This window comes from Bos indicus, chromosome 12 (genome assembly GCF_029378745.1).
Source record: "Bos indicus isolate NIAB-ARS_2022 breed Sahiwal x Tharparkar chromosome 12, NIAB-ARS_B.indTharparkar_mat_pri_1.0, whole genome shotgun sequence".
NCBI lineage: Eukaryota > Metazoa > Chordata > Mammalia > Artiodactyla > Bovidae > Bos > Bos indicus.
The window spans coordinates 36,274,959-36,294,356 of NC_091771.1; the positions used below are offsets into that span (position 1 = coordinate 36,274,959).

The 19,398-nt window shown below is 42.5% G+C and overlaps 1 protein-coding gene across 3 annotated transcripts in view; it reads right to left on the reverse strand.

Moving 5' to 3' along the window:
- Positions 1-19,398, reverse strand: part of PARP4 (poly(ADP-ribose) polymerase family member 4) — a 76,927-nt gene that overhangs the window by 47,691 nt on the left and 9,838 nt on the right. For all 3 annotated transcript variants that reach the window (XM_070800317.1, XM_070800318.1, XM_070800316.1), the window contains exons 5-15: positions 16,142-16,217; positions 15,272-15,385; positions 13,046-13,195; positions 12,396-12,533; positions 11,404-11,577; positions 8,130-8,290; positions 7,171-7,308; positions 4,549-4,644; positions 2,080-2,263; positions 1,736-1,892; positions 536-660 (exon numbers count right to left, since the gene is read on the reverse strand). In XM_070800317.1, coding sequence (XP_070656418.1) covers positions 536-660; positions 1,736-1,892; positions 2,080-2,263; positions 4,549-4,644; positions 7,171-7,308; positions 8,130-8,290; positions 11,404-11,577; positions 12,396-12,533; positions 13,046-13,195; positions 15,272-15,385; positions 16,142-16,217 — 1,513 coding nt within the window. The remainder of the gene's footprint in view (positions 1-535; positions 661-1,735; positions 1,893-2,079; positions 2,264-4,548; positions 4,645-7,170; positions 7,309-8,129; positions 8,291-11,403; positions 11,578-12,395; positions 12,534-13,045; positions 13,196-15,271; positions 15,386-16,141; positions 16,218-19,398) is intronic.

Genomic DNA, 19,398 nt, shown 5'->3' on the forward strand with positions numbered 1-19,398 from the left:
CTTCCAACCATGGCCCCCTCACGCTGCTCCTCCGGGCCCCCCACCCCCCATGCTGATCCTCAGTGTCCCTTCCACCCTGCTCCTTGGTGCCTCCACTGCTCCTCCGTGCTCCCCCCACCCCTCTTCACCCTGGTCCTTGGTGCACCCCATGTTAGGTGCACTCCTGCCTCAGGGCCTTTGCACATGCCCTTCCACCACCTGGAATGGGCACCTCAGATGTCCCTTCTCAGGAGGCCTTGTTGGCCACCGTGTTCACCAGTCCATCCCCTCCTACCTGCCCTGGTTTTCTCTCCAGAAGGCCCATGTTACATATTTATTTCCTGAGTGCACTGCCTGGTCCTGCTCTACCAGGCAGGCTTTCCTTAGCCTGCTCCTTGCGGTTCACCTAGAGCTTAGGATGGCCCCAGGCACACACTGGGTGCTCAATGAACAAATTTTAGAAATGTACGTGTTTAGTTCACACAACTGTAATCCAATTCTTGTGTATGATTTATATTCATTTAGTTTAAGCATCACAAAACCACAAAGAACATACCTGGGCTACAAAGTCTATTATTTTCCCCTTGATGTGAACGTCCTCCAGAGGAACTGAATTCCCAGAGGCATCCTGGAGGCCGGCCTTGATGTCGGGGAAAGGCGTGCTGCCTGGAAGCTGGTGATCTGCAAGTCAGAAACATTCATATCAGCTTTGAAAGCCTTCCCTCCACTGTCTGTTTCTGTCAATTTGACCTTTATTCCTTCCCCTTCCCTTCAAACGTTACATTTTAGGGTAAGTGGACAAATAGCATTTTATGATTCTCAGTCACCATTTCTGAAAAGTTAACCCACATGAGATGGGGTGAGGGAAGCATTCCCAACGGGCATGCTGCCTTTTTAAAGTCTACTAACTACGCGGCATCATCTCGCAAATTCAGAGTTTAAACATACACAAGCACACACAGGTCTTCAGAACACCTATTAAGTGTATCTCAAGTATGAATCTGGGTTTCTGCACTCCCTGCTCAGTCAGCATTGTCACTGTGCCATAGAACTGCAGCAACAGAAGGTCTCTCAGACTTCAGTCCCAGGAAGCCCATGTCCCCATGAGTCACGTGGGGAAGGTGCCGGACTGGGCTAGAGAGGCAGATACACTCTTAGGAGATACACACTTAGTGACTCCCAGCAGAAAACAGGGGTTATGTTCTACATGAAGCCATATATTTCTGATAAAAAATAATTTGATCACAGTTTAAAATGCTGATGTGTTTTTAAATGCTATCAATTAATATTATACTAGTTTGAATTTACAATTTTCTGAGAAGCGGTCACCTTCTGCTGACACACAAGCTGCACATGGTGACTTTGCAGCCCCTTCACGTAATGCAGGTGTTGATCTCATTCCCACAGGGGAGAAGCTGAGCCCAGAAAGGTTATGAGGTTTGTCTGAGGTTGCACAGCCTGGTAACTGGCAAGCTACTCAACTCTAAGGCTTCGTTTTCTACACTACGACACCTGGACTTGGTTCGGGGGGGTGGTAGCTCAGCCTCAGCGCGTTAATGAAGTAACAGGGGGCTCTGACATCATCCGATCTCTCAATCACCCCAGGTTTTGTTTTTACAAAATAAAAAAGGAAATGAAGCATTTATGTAAGAAATCAGAGATATAGTTACCAGACATGAATATAAATTTCACTGAAAATACAATGTTTAAGTTCTATAAACATCATAGAGAACAGCAGTCAAAAAAGCCATCTTACCTTCAACTGCTGAAAAATTTGAAAACTCAGGTCTGTCTTCCTCTAGTTCCGTATTGTCACAAGGATGAAAGTCCTTTATTTCATCTCCAGGTACAGAAAATTTAACAAGATATTTCATTTTAACCTGATTGGTTTTGTATACAACAAATTCATCATCCTAGAGAAAACAGAAGTTTAATAATAAAGGAAAAGAAACTTTATTGGCAAATGTTTTCATAAAAGCAGAATTTCATGTTTGTTAATTTAGAAACTGTTGAATTCAGACAGTAGCTATACAGTAATTATTTAAACTTAAACATATTTGATAAAAACAGGAGCCTGTTTGTCTGTCTCGATAGAAATACCTCAAAGTCCGAGCTGACCATATCCGTTCCCCGCACCCCGTGGACGCTGTCGTACTCGGGTGGTGCCTCCGTCAGGGAGAAGTCTCGCTTGTGCAGGTCCATGCACCTGCCGAGTGCGACATCACAGACGACCAGGAGTCGGGCGCCATCTGTCTGTCCAGGGTGCGAGTACTTGATGCTTGTACTGCATGTCACAGGAAGTAAGCACATATGTGTTTTACTTTACAGTTGCATGGCAACACTATTTTATACATGTAGGAAAACTAGAATCCAAACGACTTTGCTAGTAGAATATTTCAAATTTTACTGTTATTGAAATATCTCTGAAGATTCCATTTAGAACTCTATTTACTTATTTATTTAAAATTTTTATGTAAAACACACATTTATTGCTCCTCTGCTGTGCTAGGCAGCTCTTTATCAGCTACTAAAATATACAGACTGAGGAAAGAGAAGGAAGAAGCCCATCTGATAAGAGGAAAAAGTGGATTAATTCCTGGCACTGAAGTTCAGAAAGAACATGAAATGCCATGTAAGAACTGGTCAAGGGACAAACAATGCTGCACCCTCATGAAGCCTTCTGGATCCAAGTAGAAAAACAAAATGTCAAGTGATGCCCAAATGAGCAATTCCATTTAACTTTCTTAGGAACCAACAGCTTTAATAAAATAACTTTTGTGTCAAGAATTCAGGCTGGGCGCCTTGGGGGGCACTGTTGAGGACACACCTCTAAAACTTGCACTTCTGTTTGTGCTAATGGGTGCTCCATATTTATAAACACAGGACCCTGACTACCCCACCCTCCTCCTGCTCATCTATTCCCCTTCCCCTCGCCCCCCTCTCCTGCCTCCTCGCTCCTCACCATCAGCAACTGTTTCTCTGGCTTGTCTGCGAACCAGCTCTCAACCCATTGCAGTCTGGTCTGCTTGCACTTCCTCACCAAAACCCCACTGTCCATATCCACTGAGGGCTTTAATTTGGTTAAATTCAACTGACTGCCAGTTTGTCTTTTGAAAAATATTTTAACATATAAAAGTGCTTACTTGGAAATACTTTGTACAGAGGAAAGCATTTATTCTATAAATATTCAGTCTCAATAATAAGACAGCTATCGTAGCTGCCACCAGCTCAGGAAAAAGAGCATCATTATTTTGTCTTTCTTTCTCGGAGTCAGCACATAGGCACATGCCCCTCGGTAATAATGTTATGTGGAGAGAGTCACTCTGTGATCTGGTTCTAAGGCTCATCCATTCGACACGTGCAGGTGGAGGGCACCTGGTTAACCCACCCACGCACACACACACATGGAAACGTTGGACCACACCAGCACAACACCACCCCACTGTCCAATCCCCACTTGTCTACGTATACCAGTATTTATTAGGGTGGTGATTCTCAGCCCAGATTGTGTGTTAAAGTCATACACGGAGCAGAGAAACTACCGGGAGCCCAATCTCAGCCCCCGAGACCCTGACTGAGCTGATCTGAGTGAACTCTGCACCAACACTGTCTGAAAGCTCGAGGGTGATTCCACGTGCAGCCAGGATGGGGTGTGCTGACTCCCAACCGCCGAGTCACATCAGCACAGCTGCTCTTCAGCTCCATGAAGATGATGGGACCCTTTTCCAGGAGGGGAGACTCACCAACACCTAAAGGTGTTGAAGTGTCTTTTGATACAACAGGTGTGAAATGGTCTCATTCTGGTTTGATTTGCACGTTCTTGATCACTAATCTTTTCAAGTGTGTCCATACATGTTTCCTCTTCATATCTTTTGCCCTTTGCTTACTGGGTATTCCTCCTCTCATTGATTTGGGGGGACTCCTTAAATTCCTGGATAATCATCCTCTGTCCTGGGCCTGAACCTGTCATTTTCTTAGTTTTGTGACCTGAATGCAAGTTACTTAAACTCCATAAACGTGTTTCATCTTCATAAAATGATTCCCAATACCACTGTGAGGTTATCAAACAACGTACTTGAAGCACTAAACCTGGTGCTTAGTAAGTTCAATATGCTGTGGCTGAAATGAAGACAGACTCAGATATTATTCCAGGCCCTGTCTGTGAGCGAGGTCATGTGCTGCAGAAGTCAGGACCGCTGGCTCTGGAGAAGACAAGGTTCTGTGTGGCTTTCGGCAAGTCACCCCCACTGTCCCACAGTGTTCTCATCTGTGATCGGGGTGGGAGTCACAAGGCCTGACCTCAGAGGTTTGCTGTGAGACTGAGTGAGTAAATACAGGTAAAAGCTCTTAGGATAGTAAAATCACTAAGATGATTTCAAATATAATTTTCCCAAATATCCACCATAAGACAGGCTTCTACAATATACTGAGAAAACTGGCTGTTTTAATTATCTGTTCTTGGTGAAAAATCCTCACCAAGCAAAGACAGGTGAAAACTTGCAGCAAGTATTGATCATGTCTCCTTGGTGACGGGTGTATATGATGTGATTAAAAAGATAAGGTACTGACCTGATTGAATCGCTGAAATATATCCCACTCCCAAGATTTCCAATGTCTGTTCTCTTCATGCCACGATCTTCAACTACTTTGGGTAAAAGCAACCCACTGGAAAAGAACATTATAGTGATTTACTAGAAAAAAGGAATCTTTCATTATAGCCTCACAATTCTGGCCAAGAAAGAAGCTATTTAAGCACTTCTGTGAAACAAGCCAGACACAGATAAACACTACAAGACTTACGTGGAATCTGAAAAAGTCAAACTCATAAACCTAGAGAGTACAGTTGTGGTTTCCAGGGGCTGGGGGTGGGGGAAGCTACAGGGGGTGGTGCTAGTAAAAAATCACGAACTTCCAGTTACAAGACGAAAACACTCTGGGGATGCAATGCCTACAGTGGTGACTGTTTGTGATGATACTGTACACCAGAAGTCTGCTAAGATAGTATTAGACCTTCTGTACTCACCACAAGAAAAAGAAAAGGTAAGCCTGCGAGGTGACGGATATGCTAATTAACGGATATGCTAATTAACTTGATCATGGAGATCTTTTCATAATAAATACGTATATTAAACCATCACGTTGTACAACTTTAAGAAGTCACATTGTACAACCTAAAGATATACAATTTTTATTTGTCAATCATAACTCAACAAACCTGGAAAAAATATACCAACTGAAAGTCAATAAATAAATAATTAGCATGAAGTGAAAAGAAAAATATATTTCAAGGTAACCTCAGAGTAGGAATTCCAGGTGCCATTGAAATGGACCCAGCCAAGACTGTTTCTCATCACCATCTGGACTGGTTGGCCAGCTAGCCATTGCCCACCCTCAGGCTGGGCCCATGAAGGGCTCACCAGAACAGCCATGAGGCCAAGGCTGACTGTGCTCCCATTGCAGATTCTTGCTTTCTAGAACTCTCTGCAATCAAACAAACTAGATTATCTCTGGGAAGGTGGTAGAAGAGAGACTCCTGCCTTTTATTACATCTGGTTTATGTTCCGTATTATGAAATAGAATTAATTTTGTAAAATGGCTTTTGGGATGTACTTAAAATAATCTTTCTTACTCAAAGATTGTTTTTACTGCTTCATTTTAAATTTTCAAATCTTCAATCCACATGGAGTTTGTGTGAGGAATGAAGTAAGGATCCAACTTTATATTTTTTTCCAGACAGTTAACCATTTATATCCATATATGGTACTGAAGAAAATAAACTTTCCCATAGAGATAAAAGCTAACTTTATCATATATTAAATCCCCTATGTTTTTGCATTTATTTGTGGATTTTTATTTTGTTGCCTCATCTATTTCTCACCTCACTGTTTTACCCAGTAAAGCTTTATGTTTTTAACATCTGACTGGTTAATCCTCTCTGGTTATCCTTCTTTTTCAGAATTACCCTGGTAAATTCAAATTAAAAAAAAATATGGGCTATAGAATCAGCTTTTCTTTTCTTAAAAAAAAATCTTGTTAGTAGGTTTATTTACTTATTTATTTACGGCTGTGCTGGGTCTTCATTGCTGCTCGTGGGCTTTCTCTAGTTGCAGCGAGCATGGGCTTCTCTCTAGTCGTGGTGCACGGGCTTCTTACTGTGGTGGCTTCTCTTGTTGCAGAGCATGGGCTTTGGCGTGGACAGGTTTCAGTAGTTGCAGTTTCTGGGCTCTAGAGCACAGGCTCTATAGCTGTGGTGCATGGGGTTAGTGGCTCCGCACCATCTGGAATCCTTCCAGATCAGGGACTGAACCCGTGTCTCCTGTACTAGCAGGCAGATTCTTTACCACTGAACCACCAGGGAAGTCAATTGTTAGTATTGTTAGTATTCTTATTGTGATAGCACAAAATGCATAGGTCAATTCAAGGAAAACCTGTATCTTTCTAATCAGCTTGTCTTTGGGTTCTTCTGAAGCAGTTAAAGCTTTTTCCCGGTGGAGCCTGCATGTTTGTAAGTCTTTGGTAGGGGATTTAACTCTTGCCTGGAAAATCCCATGGATGGAGGAGCCTGGTAGGCTGCAGTCCATGGGGTTGCTAAGAGTCAGACATGACTGAGCGACTTCATTTTTACTTTTCACTTTCATGCATTGGAGAAGGAAATGGCAACCCACTCCAGTGTTCTTGCCTGGAGAATCCCAGGGACAGGGAGCCTGGTGGGCTGCTGTCTATCGGGTTGCACAGAGTCAGACACGACTGAAGTGACTTAGCAGCAGCAGCAGCAGGGGATTTAACTAAGATCTAGACTTACTATGCTTTCCCTTGCTCCTTGTGACTTCAGTTTCAACTCCAATATTAAGTGTTATTCAAAGCTAACAGAAATTAGAGCTATGTTTTGAATAGATAATTCGTGGCATCTGGGAGCTCTAATTTCTAGACTATCTTTGAGTTAGATACACAGAGAAGACTCAGGACATAGAGAATCCCCTTTCCTCAAGAAGCAATTCATTTCCATGCACTACACTTTAAAATATATAATAATTAACATATGACTTAAATTACACACTTAACTATAAAGTGTTCAGTTTTCTCTGCAATTCAATAAGCTGGCTGACTTCAATGGAATAGATCCACGTACTACAGCAAAAAAAGTCTAACTGTGAGCTGAAAGTCTGGAAAATAGAGATGGTGTGCTCTTACCGGGACAGGATTCCCATGAAGCTCTGCACAGGAGACCCATGCAGCAAGTGCCTGACATTGCCAAGGTGGCCCTGGAACTCTGTGGTTTCACTCACTCTGCCAACTCTAAATATCTGCAAGATGTCCACTGGACCCTTACTGTAGAATTAGAAGAGATTACATAATTGAAAGCACAATAAAAAATTGTTAGCAGCAGCAGAAAACCCAAAACCGCCCAAATGTCCATTATTAGAGAACTGATTCAATGAATCACAATGCAACATTTCTTGGAAATACTATGCAGCCATTAAAAAATACTCTCTTAAAAATAAGTAAGAATGTGAAACAAAACTTATAGTAAGATGTAAGTGTTATAAGTAGGCTATAAAACATCATACAAAATATCCCGTATTTTATCAAACATACACAGAATATACAAATTGAATATGTTCCTTCGTTCAACATTCATGCATTCATTTAACAAACATACTCTGTGCTAAGTACTCTACCAGCAACAGAAATAAGAAAACACGGTCTCAGCCTTGCCAAGCTGACACCCTGACGAGACAAGGTCAAGAAAGTAATAAACAGCTGACCTTCTGTGCTGCTTAGCAGTCCAGCCAGGTTCAGAGAGAGATCCAAAACATGTTTCTTCACCTTAAAATCTTAATTTGAGTGGATTTTCCCATGCAATACCCTTCAGCACTTAAACACTGCATTTGTGAACAAACAAAACATCTCAATTTTTAGAATTTAATTCTGTGCAACAGTAGGTGAACTTGGAATGGACTGCAACAGTGGGGAGTGTTTAAGCACAGAACACAGCTCTGAGCCCTATTATAGACACAGAAGTGAGTATCTGTCATCACATCGTGATTACTCTGCAGTGAGGATTAATTATCTAGGTGTGTGAAGATCTGCTGTACCAGAATCTGAAGCAAGTTAAAGAGTAGACCCTCACCTATCTCCTGTAATCCTACCTGTGATTATTCTGCAACACTTCTTCTCTTACTCTCAAAAATTCTTCAGTGTTCGGCTCAACATGCTCAATTTTGCATCTCAAAGCTCGGTATTTGGCAAGAGACGGTGGGTTGGGTTTGGCCAAATTAGTTTCACAGACATTAACCATGTCTCTTATTAGCTGTAAGCAGAAATGATTACAGTCATTTCTACTTCTGACACGTCGGAACGACCACATATCAAAATAATTTATATCATACTGCATTTCTCAAAAAGGTTGAATAAGCTTTTTTCACCACCAACAAACTCAGTATGAGCAAAGAAAGAAACCCAAATAAACTGCAAAAACCGCCAAATAGTCACAATTCATAACACAGATTAAGCTTCTTAACTTACAAAGGTCCTAAAAACCATGAATAAAAACATCAAGACCCAAGAAAGAGGCAAAGGACATGAATAGACAGTTCACAGAAGAAACACAAACATCCCTAAAACATCTGGAAAGGTGCTCAGACTCACTACACCGAAGCCGTTTCTAGTGCATACACATGGTGAAGTTTGACAAAGACACAGCTCATAAGATGACAAGAAAAGGAAACTGTCATTCATCGGCCGTGAGAGGGCAGCACAGAGAAACCCTGAGGGAAGCAGACAAAATCACCCGTTACTGACGTGTTTATTCTTTCGGGCTGCACTTCTCCCTTGGGGACTGCCTCTCAGAGATGTCCCTGCGCAAGAACAAGACACCAGACACACAGAGCGTTTACTTCCTGTGGCGTCATTCACTGTGTCTGGCGGGGATGAGTGGAGGATGCCCACCCAGGGGCATGTCCCACCGTGGACCAGAATGAGGGTGGTCTCCACACTCAGAGTACATTATGTCACGTAAAGAAAACAGGTGTAGGACAGTGAAGAGGGTATATGACTTTTTACATAGAAAAAGGGGGAAGGACTAAGTATGCTTGTTCATTTTCACGTTTATTTGCATAAAGAAATGGTGCAAAGACAAACAGGAAACTAACAAGCATAGTTATGTGTTCGGGAAGAGGAGCTGGAATAGGGGTGGTGGGGACAGGGTGCAACATAGTACACCTTTTAAATATAATTTTGACTTCTGAATCATGGGGATGTGTGATCTACTGAAAATACAGAATCCAGGTTAACAGTATTTGGGTGGGCAGCACACACACCCTCTCAGTAGCAAAACCAGGAACTGAAGTTACACTCAGTGTTGAGGAAATCATGGAACTTTAAACATGGAGGTCCATTGTCAGCTCATTCACTAGCTCATCTCATTTGTTGGTTCCTCACATATTTTGGATTACAGACTCCTCTGGGAATCGGTGTGTGCATGCATGCTAAGTCGCTTCAATCATGTCCTTTACCACTAGCACCACTTGGGAATCTGTGGGAAGCTGTAATTTCCCTCAAACATGCAAAATTTAACATCCAAAAACTCCTCAAGTCTAGAGGTCATGGATCTCTGATTTTGTCCCAAATCCTTTATGCTCAGATGTGGCAACCCAGAGTCAGAGTGGGTGCTGCCTCACCCGGGACAGGGTGAGCCCTGTCTGCCTTCCTGCTGTTCTCTGTGAAAGAACAGCTCCTTCCCCCACTTCCGAGCAGTCTCAGTAATCCTATCCTCCTCAGCAGAAACTGGCTTAGCTATGCACACATGACTTGCTTCTGGCTAAAGAAATACCCAAGACATGGAAGCAACCCATGCCCACTGACAGATGAATGGATAAAGATGTAATACATATATACAATGGAATACTACTCAGTCATAAAAAAGAATGAAATAATGCCTAAAATAATGCCATTTGCAGCAATATGGATGGAACTAGAGATTATCACACTAAGTGAAGTAAGTCAGACAAAGACAAATATCTATGATGTCACTTGTATGTGGAATCAATATTGTTGTTGTTCAGTTGCTAAGTCATGTCCAATGCTTTGTGACTCCATAGACTCCTCTGTCCATGCCTGCAACATGCCAGGTTCCTCTGTCCATGAAATTTCTCCAGGCAAGAACAGTGGAGTGAGTAGCCATTCCCTTTTCCAGGGCTTCTTCCCGACCCAGGGATCAAATCCATGTCTCCTGCATTCAGGTAGATTCTTTACTGTCTGAGCCACCAGGGAAGCCAAATGAACTTATTTATGGAACATAAACAGACTCACAAACATAGAAAATAAACTTATAGTTACAAAAGGGGAGGGATAAATTAGGAGTCTGGGATTAACAGATACATACCCTTACATATAAAAGAAGTAAATATAAAGAAATAAAAAATCAAGGATTTACTGTAGCATAGGGAGCTATATCCAACATCTTACAGTACCTATCATAGAAAAGTACATGTGTGTATATATATGTGTACATGTGTGTATATATATGTGTACAATATATATGTATATAGCTATGTGTGTATATAAAACCTAGCCACTTCGCTGTACACCTGAAACTAACACTATATTATAAATGAACTATACTTAATTTAAAAATAATAATAAAAAGAAAAATAAGAGGGTACTGGGGGCATCCTCCAAGAAACATAAGAAGAAACCATCCAGGAAGGATGCTGTGGGCTGATGGGAAGGGGAGTTGGCAGAGGGGGGAGCCATTCCTACAGGAAGCACAGAAGTGGGAAGAGACCAGGCCCCAGTGAGGTCGCAGCCTTGAGTGAACTGGACCAGTGGCCACCCCACAGCTGCACTACTCGTCCTACAGGGTGACAAGCCTCCTCATTGTTCAAGTCAGGAGCAGCTTTCTGTTTCTTCTAGGAAAGAATCCTACCTATCTCCTGATCCAGAAAGTCATTTCACAACATAGCAATTTTGAAAATTCTTTTTTTGTGTATGTGAGTGTGTGTGTGTGTGTGTGTGTGTGTGGCGGGGGGACTGTGCTAGGTCTTCCTCACAGGCTTCTCTAGATACAGTGTGTGGGCTTAATTGCCTGGGACCAGGTAGGATCTTAGTTCCAAGGCCAAGCATTGAACCCACATCCCCTGCATTGGAAGGCAGATGCTTAACCACTGGACCATCAGGAAGTCCCCAGCGTAACAATTCTAAACACTTGCTTCTGCACCATTCTTCCAACACAGGCTCCTTTGGGAGTGTGATTCAGGTAACTTCCATAAGGACCCCAATCACCCCCAAATGGCTCAACCGTTTGTTTTTGAGGAATCTCAAGAGCCAAATTTTGTGATCCAGTGTTATCTCAGTCAGATGTGAAAGACCCCTCTCCCCTGTCCCCACAAAGTGTAAACTGAACCCCAAGGTGCAGAGGCTTACCTGGCACAGGTCCTCCTTCTTAGCCAGCAGGCTCAGGCTGACCTTCTCGGCCACAGCAGCTCTGTGAGGGATTAATCTGTAGAACTCGGTCAGCATCATTTGCAGTTGCTCCTGTGTTTCTCCATTTCTCATTGCTTCCTTTACCAGGAGGAGAATTCCCTCTGCCTTGCTCACCTTTAAATAGAAGATGACACATGATTATTAAAATTTAACTTGATAATCTAGAAAAAGTAAAGTAACTTGTATAAAAATACCTAAGATGGTTCTTAGATACATGACTATTAGCTTTCGACTGGACACATACAAAGCAAGCTTGATGCTGTTGAAAATGCATCTCATTTCCAAACTGGGCTGGGCTTAACTAGAGGAGGGAACCAGAGTCCTCAGTGTCAGCGTGTCTGCATCCACGTTCGAGTCCACAGAGAGGAGTTCTCACTAGGGGACTTCCTTCCACACGAGACATTTAGAAAGACGTCTGGATCAGGCTCAGGGATGAAGCCCACCAGAACACCTTTTTCATCACACAAGTGCCTTTGGACTTGATCCCATTACTCTCTCCACGAGTTATTTCAATGTGCTGGTGCAGCCACACATGCTCTACCCCTGGGAACACCTTCTTCACCTGCTCCTTCAACTGTACACAGTCAAGAAGAGCTTCCTGATGGCTGCAGGTGCACCTGCCCTTCCCCACACGGTCGAAGGCTCAAGACGGTCACTCTGAAGTGGACCAGGGTCTGTACCTCTCCCTGAGGATCTGCAGCGCCCATGTCCCAGGCCTGCCCTGCTCTGCTCCCGAGGCTGATGCTGCAGATGGGACTCTAGTTTCCTCGGAAGTCCACTTCCCAGCAGCGCCCCTCGTGCCCCTCTCTCCATCGAGAGAAGGAAGAGCAGCAGCACAGCGGGAGCCTGGTTCAGATGAGGCACAGGCCTCTAAGCCACAAGCAGAAGGCAGGCTTGCCTGGCAGAACCTGCTTCCAGGACACGGCACTCACGTCATTCAGGCTCATCATGCCCACAGGTCTCAGCAGTGTGTCCTCCAGGCGGCCGAGGGCTTCTGCCCAGAGCATCTCCACCAAGCCGCTCACCTCGGGGCTCAGGGCATTCGAGTTTATTACCTCCTCCAAAAGCAACTGCAACCACAGAGAAACAGAGAAACATCCACAAAGAGTTCATGAGTGTGCTCCTTTAAACCTGAGATAAGCAGAGGTGTGAGAGGAAACAGCCCATGTCATCCCAGGAGAGGGTGACTGTTAACCCCGGGCCCCTCCCAACTTGCCCTTGCTCCTTGTCCTCCTCTCTTGACCCTCTTCTCTTTTACCCCCATGCTGTTTTCCCTCCTGCCTTTTTATTCACTCTGCAATTCTTTAGGCCTGCTGTGGCATTAAAGATCAAGTGGCATTAAGGGTTTGAGGACCCTGACTCCTGGGCCTGGCTCCCAGTAAAATCTCTGGGAAGCTAGGAGGTCTGTGGCTCATCCTGGGACTCACTCCCCACTCGACTTTGAGCCTCTCTGTGGGCCCCTCTTCCCTTCTTTTAACTCCTATTCTCATCTCCTGCCAGCTTTTTATTTGTCATGAAGAAAACATTTCTGTTAAATCTATTTAATCAGTAATACAGAAGAATATGTAGAAATCAAGCTTACTGCTTGCAGTTTTTCAGATGCTAACTGGGTTGCTTCAGGTGTAAAATGTTCTCTCAGTAGAAAGCCTTGTTTCTTCAGTTCCTCAATATAATTCTCATAGTATTCACTTGCGTCTGCAGAGGTTTTCTTCACAGAGGACTGCCTTCTGGTCTGTAAGTTAGAGCACGCAGCACAGTGTCAGGACATGAGCACATGGAAGCCTATTAGCACATCGACCTTTGCTGAACACCTACTGGGTGCTGTGGTGGGGGTGGGGGTGGGGAACAGGGTCACAGATACGGCGCCTCCGCTAGTTTCCTGCTGTAACAGAGCTGAGAAACTAGTATTTCAAGGAATGACTTCACGTTTTCAATTCTTGACAAAACAGCCTAAAATCTGCAAGTTGGGGGGAAAGTTTGAGAGGCACGGCAGGTGGGAAAGAAGCACTGGACTCACGGAAGAGCCTCAGGACATGTGTTCAGAGCCCAGAATCTGACCTTACACACCATCCTACCCCGCTTTGAAGTCTGGCTTCTAGCCTTCCAGAAATAAGAAAAACCGGGCGAGGCGAGGAAAGAAAAATACCTCAGAGATGAGGCATCGTTGGAGACAGGCACAGCCTAAACGAAAGGACTGCCCTAGCCAAGGAGACAGGAAGGGGTGCTGGCAGGTCACGCAGACAAAGGCAGAGGCAAACACCGTGATCATTCCTGCCGTCCTGATGGGGTGTCTGTCCCCCCCAAATCCTGCCCCATCCCAACCTCAGCGAACATGGAGGGCTTGCCCAGTGGGCTGTGGAGACCCTGCGGGCTGTGCATGGGGGTTGGATCGCATGGGGCCAATAACCCTGCCCCACTGGCCGCAGGACACACACCACGTCCATGTCACTCCATTCAAGCAGGGAAAGTTAAAAAAAAAAAAAAATGAACAAGGGCCAAGATTCAATAAAATCAATTTTTGCAAAAAAAACAAAATAAAAAAAAGGTAAAATTTAACCTAATTTTGGAAGATTTCTGCCACAATGGATTAACAAAGGACAAGGGCCAGAGAAGCTCTGTCTCTTTCATCAGGGAGGGTTATGCCCGTTGAGGGAACAGACTCACCCAGGAGCAGAAGGGCCAGGCTGGAGGAGGGAGGCTGGGAAGGCAGAAGCAGCTCTGACACATTCTACCTGGTTTTCAACTTGATTTTTACTTACTTTTCACCCACATACCTAAATTCTCCACAAAACATGGTCTACCTTTCTGGGTAAAAGGTTAACAAAGTCTTTCTCTTTCTTGGACACACTTGACCTTGGGTTAATCTTTTATGTCCTCATGGAATCTTGATAGGTGTGGGATACCAGCTGTAATATTTGGCAGAACTGCTTGGGTAATGGAGTTCCACACCAGGACTGGAGGTCAGCAGTGTACACCGACAGATAGCCAGCCTCAGCCCTGGGCCCAGGACTGTGTAACTGTCTCCCTGCTGGGCGTCAGGAACCCGGGGGCATCACCAGCAGTCTGGGCCCTGAGATGTCTCCTTCCTGGACGACAGCTGACCCCCACTGTGGGGAATGGGTGAGGCAGGCGCGTCCTGAGCCTGAGAGAACCACTGTGTGGTCACTCGAAGGGGAGCCTGTGAGCCTCCGGTCAGTTAGCATCTCACAGAAGACTCTGACAGGGCTGCAGGCTTTACTTGGAACTTCAGGTGTAGGCTCTGGGTTGTTTTTTTTCCCTACCTGTCTTAGGTCAGAACCCTGCCCTTGACCTGACACTGACCTCGAGAAGGTCATGGGCATGGACAGCCCCACTTGCTGTCCCTGAGCCCAGGCACTTCACACATTTCAGTAGCAGCTGAGTCACGGCGGGGGCAGGACCATGATTTGCTGTCCCTCCCAATTTCCAAGGGTGGGTGTGTTGTCTTTTTACCTCACACTAGGAGTGGCCTCTAGGCGACTCCCTGGTACAGAGCAGGTGTTTAATGAAGTGAGTGAAGGGATCCAGTGCCAAGGTACAAACATTAGCAAAGTTTCTGTAAGTAACTCAGAGCAGGAGCAGGAACCTGCACCCCAGGGAATGTTCTCCTGGCTCCCAGCCTGCACTCCTCACCTCCATATCCCAAAAGAGCACCTCTCCACTTTTCAAAATGGTACTAGCTAAAAAGAGAGACGCTATCAGATTGGCTGGTTCAATTTACCAGTTTTTACCAAATTCGCTATCAACAAGGTGGACAATAAAAACGTAGGTGTCACCACGAAGCCCTTACCTGGGTGCCAGTGGCCAGGAGGAAGTGTGTGCATATCAGAAAGCCACGGTCCCCAGGGCCCTGGAGGCACTGCAGCTCCACCACCGCGGTCTCCTTACCTCCCTCTGTCACAACCTGGAAAACATGTTGCTCTTTCATAAACTGCATTCACTAAATAACAAACTACACATGCCATTTAAAAATGTTGATTATAAACCTGATACAAATTATATCATTTGCAGATATAATTTAGAAAGTAAATAGAAAATAAAAGTCATCTGGAGTCCTACTACAGATATATAATCACTATTAATATTTTTTTATATTTCCTTCTGGGATTTTTGTTATAAATATACTTGTATATGTTTAAACCATCCCACTTTTCACATTTTCTTAATCACAGAGAAAATGTTATTTTCAAGTTATATTTTATTAAAATATCTTAAAAATACAAATGGAGCATCATTTTAAATGCTACTGTTATTTTGCATTTATATGATGTCAGAGGAAAAGTTTTTTGTTTTTCTTTTTAATGAAAAATAATGGAAATTCAACATAGTGTAAATACTTGGTGTGAAATCTACTCTTTTAAAATACAAGAAACTGTTAACAGAGAGGAATATCTTCATTTTTTAATGTCATATTAAGTTTTTGTGCTATTTATATTTTTACTATATTTTATTATAAGCATGCATTTCTTTTATAATAAAAACACTAAAATTAAACATTTTAAATGTGAAGTTTTTTTACTACTAAAAATCAATTCATATATTAAGGAGTATTTATTCAGGAGATGCATAATTTTTCAAAAACGGGAAGATTATCAAACAGGAAAAATAATCAGAAGACTTCAAACAGCTTTGTTCCCTCAACTAGAAATTAGACTCTTACTTTTTCCAAGATGTTATATTTTGCAACTTCAAAATCTTGAGGAAAATGAGGAATTTCAACACCCTCTGCATAAAACCTGAAATTTGTATAATACAATATTAACATTAAAATGAAGCTTTAGACTAAACAGACTTTTCGTAAAATTTTTCTTGTAGCTCTCCTAATTCCATACAAAATATAAGTTCTTAACACCTCCTTAGATATTCTAAAGATGGCAACAAGGTCCTGTGGAGAGAATGGATTGATCCCTTCTGTACACAATTCTAGAGCTCTGAGTGCTGTGAGTCTACAACAGGGTGTGGGGGGGTGACATGTGTCACGGAGATGGGGGCAGGGGGACCTGTGTTCACCCTGGGCTCTGGCCCTTGGAAGCCGGTCACTCCAGAGGGACCCATACCTCTCCAGACTACACTCAAGTCCTCTTTACAATAATTAGCTAATTAACAAACTAATTAATTAAGGGTATCAGATTTCCTATAATCTGTATTTTTATTTTTGATATTTGTTCTCTCTTGTAACATGAAGATTAACAATAAAGTGAGATCAACTGTGATGTTTAAATGACAGTGCAGCTGAGGGTATGTACACTTTAAGAGTCCATATAGAACTTTAGACTCATATATGTCATTGGGGAAGGTTGTGTTATTTCTATCTCTATTTATTTAAAATATCAGTTCAGTTCAGCTGCTCAGTCATGTTTGACTCTTTGTGACCCCATAGACTGCAGCACGGCAGGCTTCCCTTTCCATCACCAAATCCTAGAGCCTGCTCAAACTCATGTCCATTGAGTTGGTGATGCCATCCAACCATCTTATCCCCTGTTGTCTCCTCTTCCTGCCTTCAATCCTTCCCAGTATCAGGGTCTTTTAAAGTATCAGGTAGAGACTAATGAATGGTCTTTACTCTGAACGCTGTTCAGGAAGGTAACAGAAAGAGCAGACTGCCCAAATCTCATCTCCAGTGGTTTTTCTTTTTTAAAATCAACCTAATAATTACATTTAGTCTCATATAATACTGATAAAAATAATTATCACTATAGTAAGTGAATAAGTAAAAACTTAATAGTTAGATAAGCAAGATAAATTAAAATACTATAAAAATACTGATGTACTAATAGCATTTTAATACTGAGGTTTACAAAACATTTTACAAACTATGTAAAGTCTTAAAGATCAAACTCAAGACCTATATATAGAAAACTATAAAACACTGTGAAAGAAATCAAAGAGGACACTAATAGATGGAGAAATATACCATGTTCATGGATTGGAAGAATCAATATAGTGAAAATGAGTATACTACCCAAAGCAATTTATAGATTCAATGCAATCCCTATCAAGCTACCAACGGTATTCTTCACAGAGCTAGAACAAATAATTTCACAATTTGTATGGAAATACAAAAAACCTCGATTAGCCAAAGCTATCTTGAGAAAGAAGAATGGAACTAGAGGAATCAACCTACCTGACTTCAGGCTCTACTACAAAGCCACAGTCATCAAGACAGTATGGTACTGGCACAAAGACAGAAATATAGATCAATGAAACAAAATAGAAAGCCCAGAGATAAATCCACGCACATATGGACACCTTATCTTTGACAAAGGAGGCAAGAATATACAATGGATTAAAGACAATCTCTTTAACAAGTGGTGCTGGGAAAACTGGTCAACCACTTGTAGAAGAATGAAACTAGAACACTTTCTAACACCATACACAAAAATAAACTCAAAATGGATTAAAGATTTAAACGTAAGACCAGAAACTACAAAACTCCTAGAGGAGAACATAGGCAAAACACTCTCCGACATACATCACAGCAGGATCCTCTATGACCCACCTCCCAGAATATTGGAAATAAAAGCAAAAATAAACAAATGGGACCTAATTAAACTTAAAAGCTTCTGCACAACAAAGGAAACTATTAGCAAGGTGAAAAGACAGCCTTCAGAATGGGAGAAAATAATAGCAAATGAAGCAACTGACAAACAACTAATCTCAAAAATATACAAGCAACCCCTGCAGCTCAATTCCAGAAAAATAAATGACCCAATCAAAAAATGGGCCAAAGAACTAAATAGACATTTCTCCAAAGAAGACATACAGATGGCTAACAAACACATGAAAAGATGCTCAACATCACTCATTATCAGAGAAATGCAAATCAAAACCACTATGAGGTACCATTTCACCCAGTCAGAATGGCTGCGATCCAAAAGTCCACAAGCAATAAATGCTGGAGAGGATGTGGAGAAAAGGGAACCCTCTTACATTGTTGGTGGGAATGCAAACTAGTACAGCCACTATGGAGAACAGTGTGGAGATTCCTTAAAAAACTGGAAATAGAACTGCCTTATGATCCAGCAATCCCACTGCTGGGCATACACACTGAGGAAACCAGAAGGGAAAGAGACACGTGTACCCCAATGTTCATCACAGCACTGTTTATAACAGCCAGGACATGGAAGCAACCTAGATGTCCATCAGCAGATGAATGGATAAGAAAGCTGTGGTACATTTACACAATGGAGTATTACTCAGCCATTAAAAAGAATTCATTTGAATCAGTTCTAATGAGATGGATGAAACTGGAGCCTATTATACAGAGTGAAGTAAGCCAGAAAGAAAAACACCAATACAGTATACTAACGCATATATGTGGAATTTAGAAAGATGGTAACAATAACCCTGTATACGAGACAGCAAAAGAGACACTGATGTATAGAACAGCCTTATGGACTCTGTGGGAGAGGGAGAGGGTGGGAAGATTTGGGAGAATGGCATTGAAACATGTATACTATCATGTATGAAGCGAGTTGCCAGTCCAGGTTTGATGCACGATACTGGATGCTTGGGGCTGGTGCACTGGGACGACCCAGAAAGATGGTATGGGGAGGGAGGAGGGAGGAGGGTTCAGGATGGGGAACACATGTATACCTGTGGCGGATACATTTTGATATTTGGCAAAACCAATACAATATTGTAAAGTTTAAAAATAAAATAAAATTTTAAAAAAAATGGGGGAAAAATTTAAATAAAATTATTTGAATTCACTAAGAAATATCCAAAAGCATAAACAAACTCAGGAAAACTACAAGCAAAATAAATAAATAAATAAATAAATAAAATTGTCTCTGAATGTTACTGTCATGATCTTGTAAATAGAAAATCATAGAGTGCACCAAGAATTGTTAGAACTAGTCAGCAAAGTCAGTAAAGTTGCATTATACAAAATTAATACACAAAAATTGAGGTATA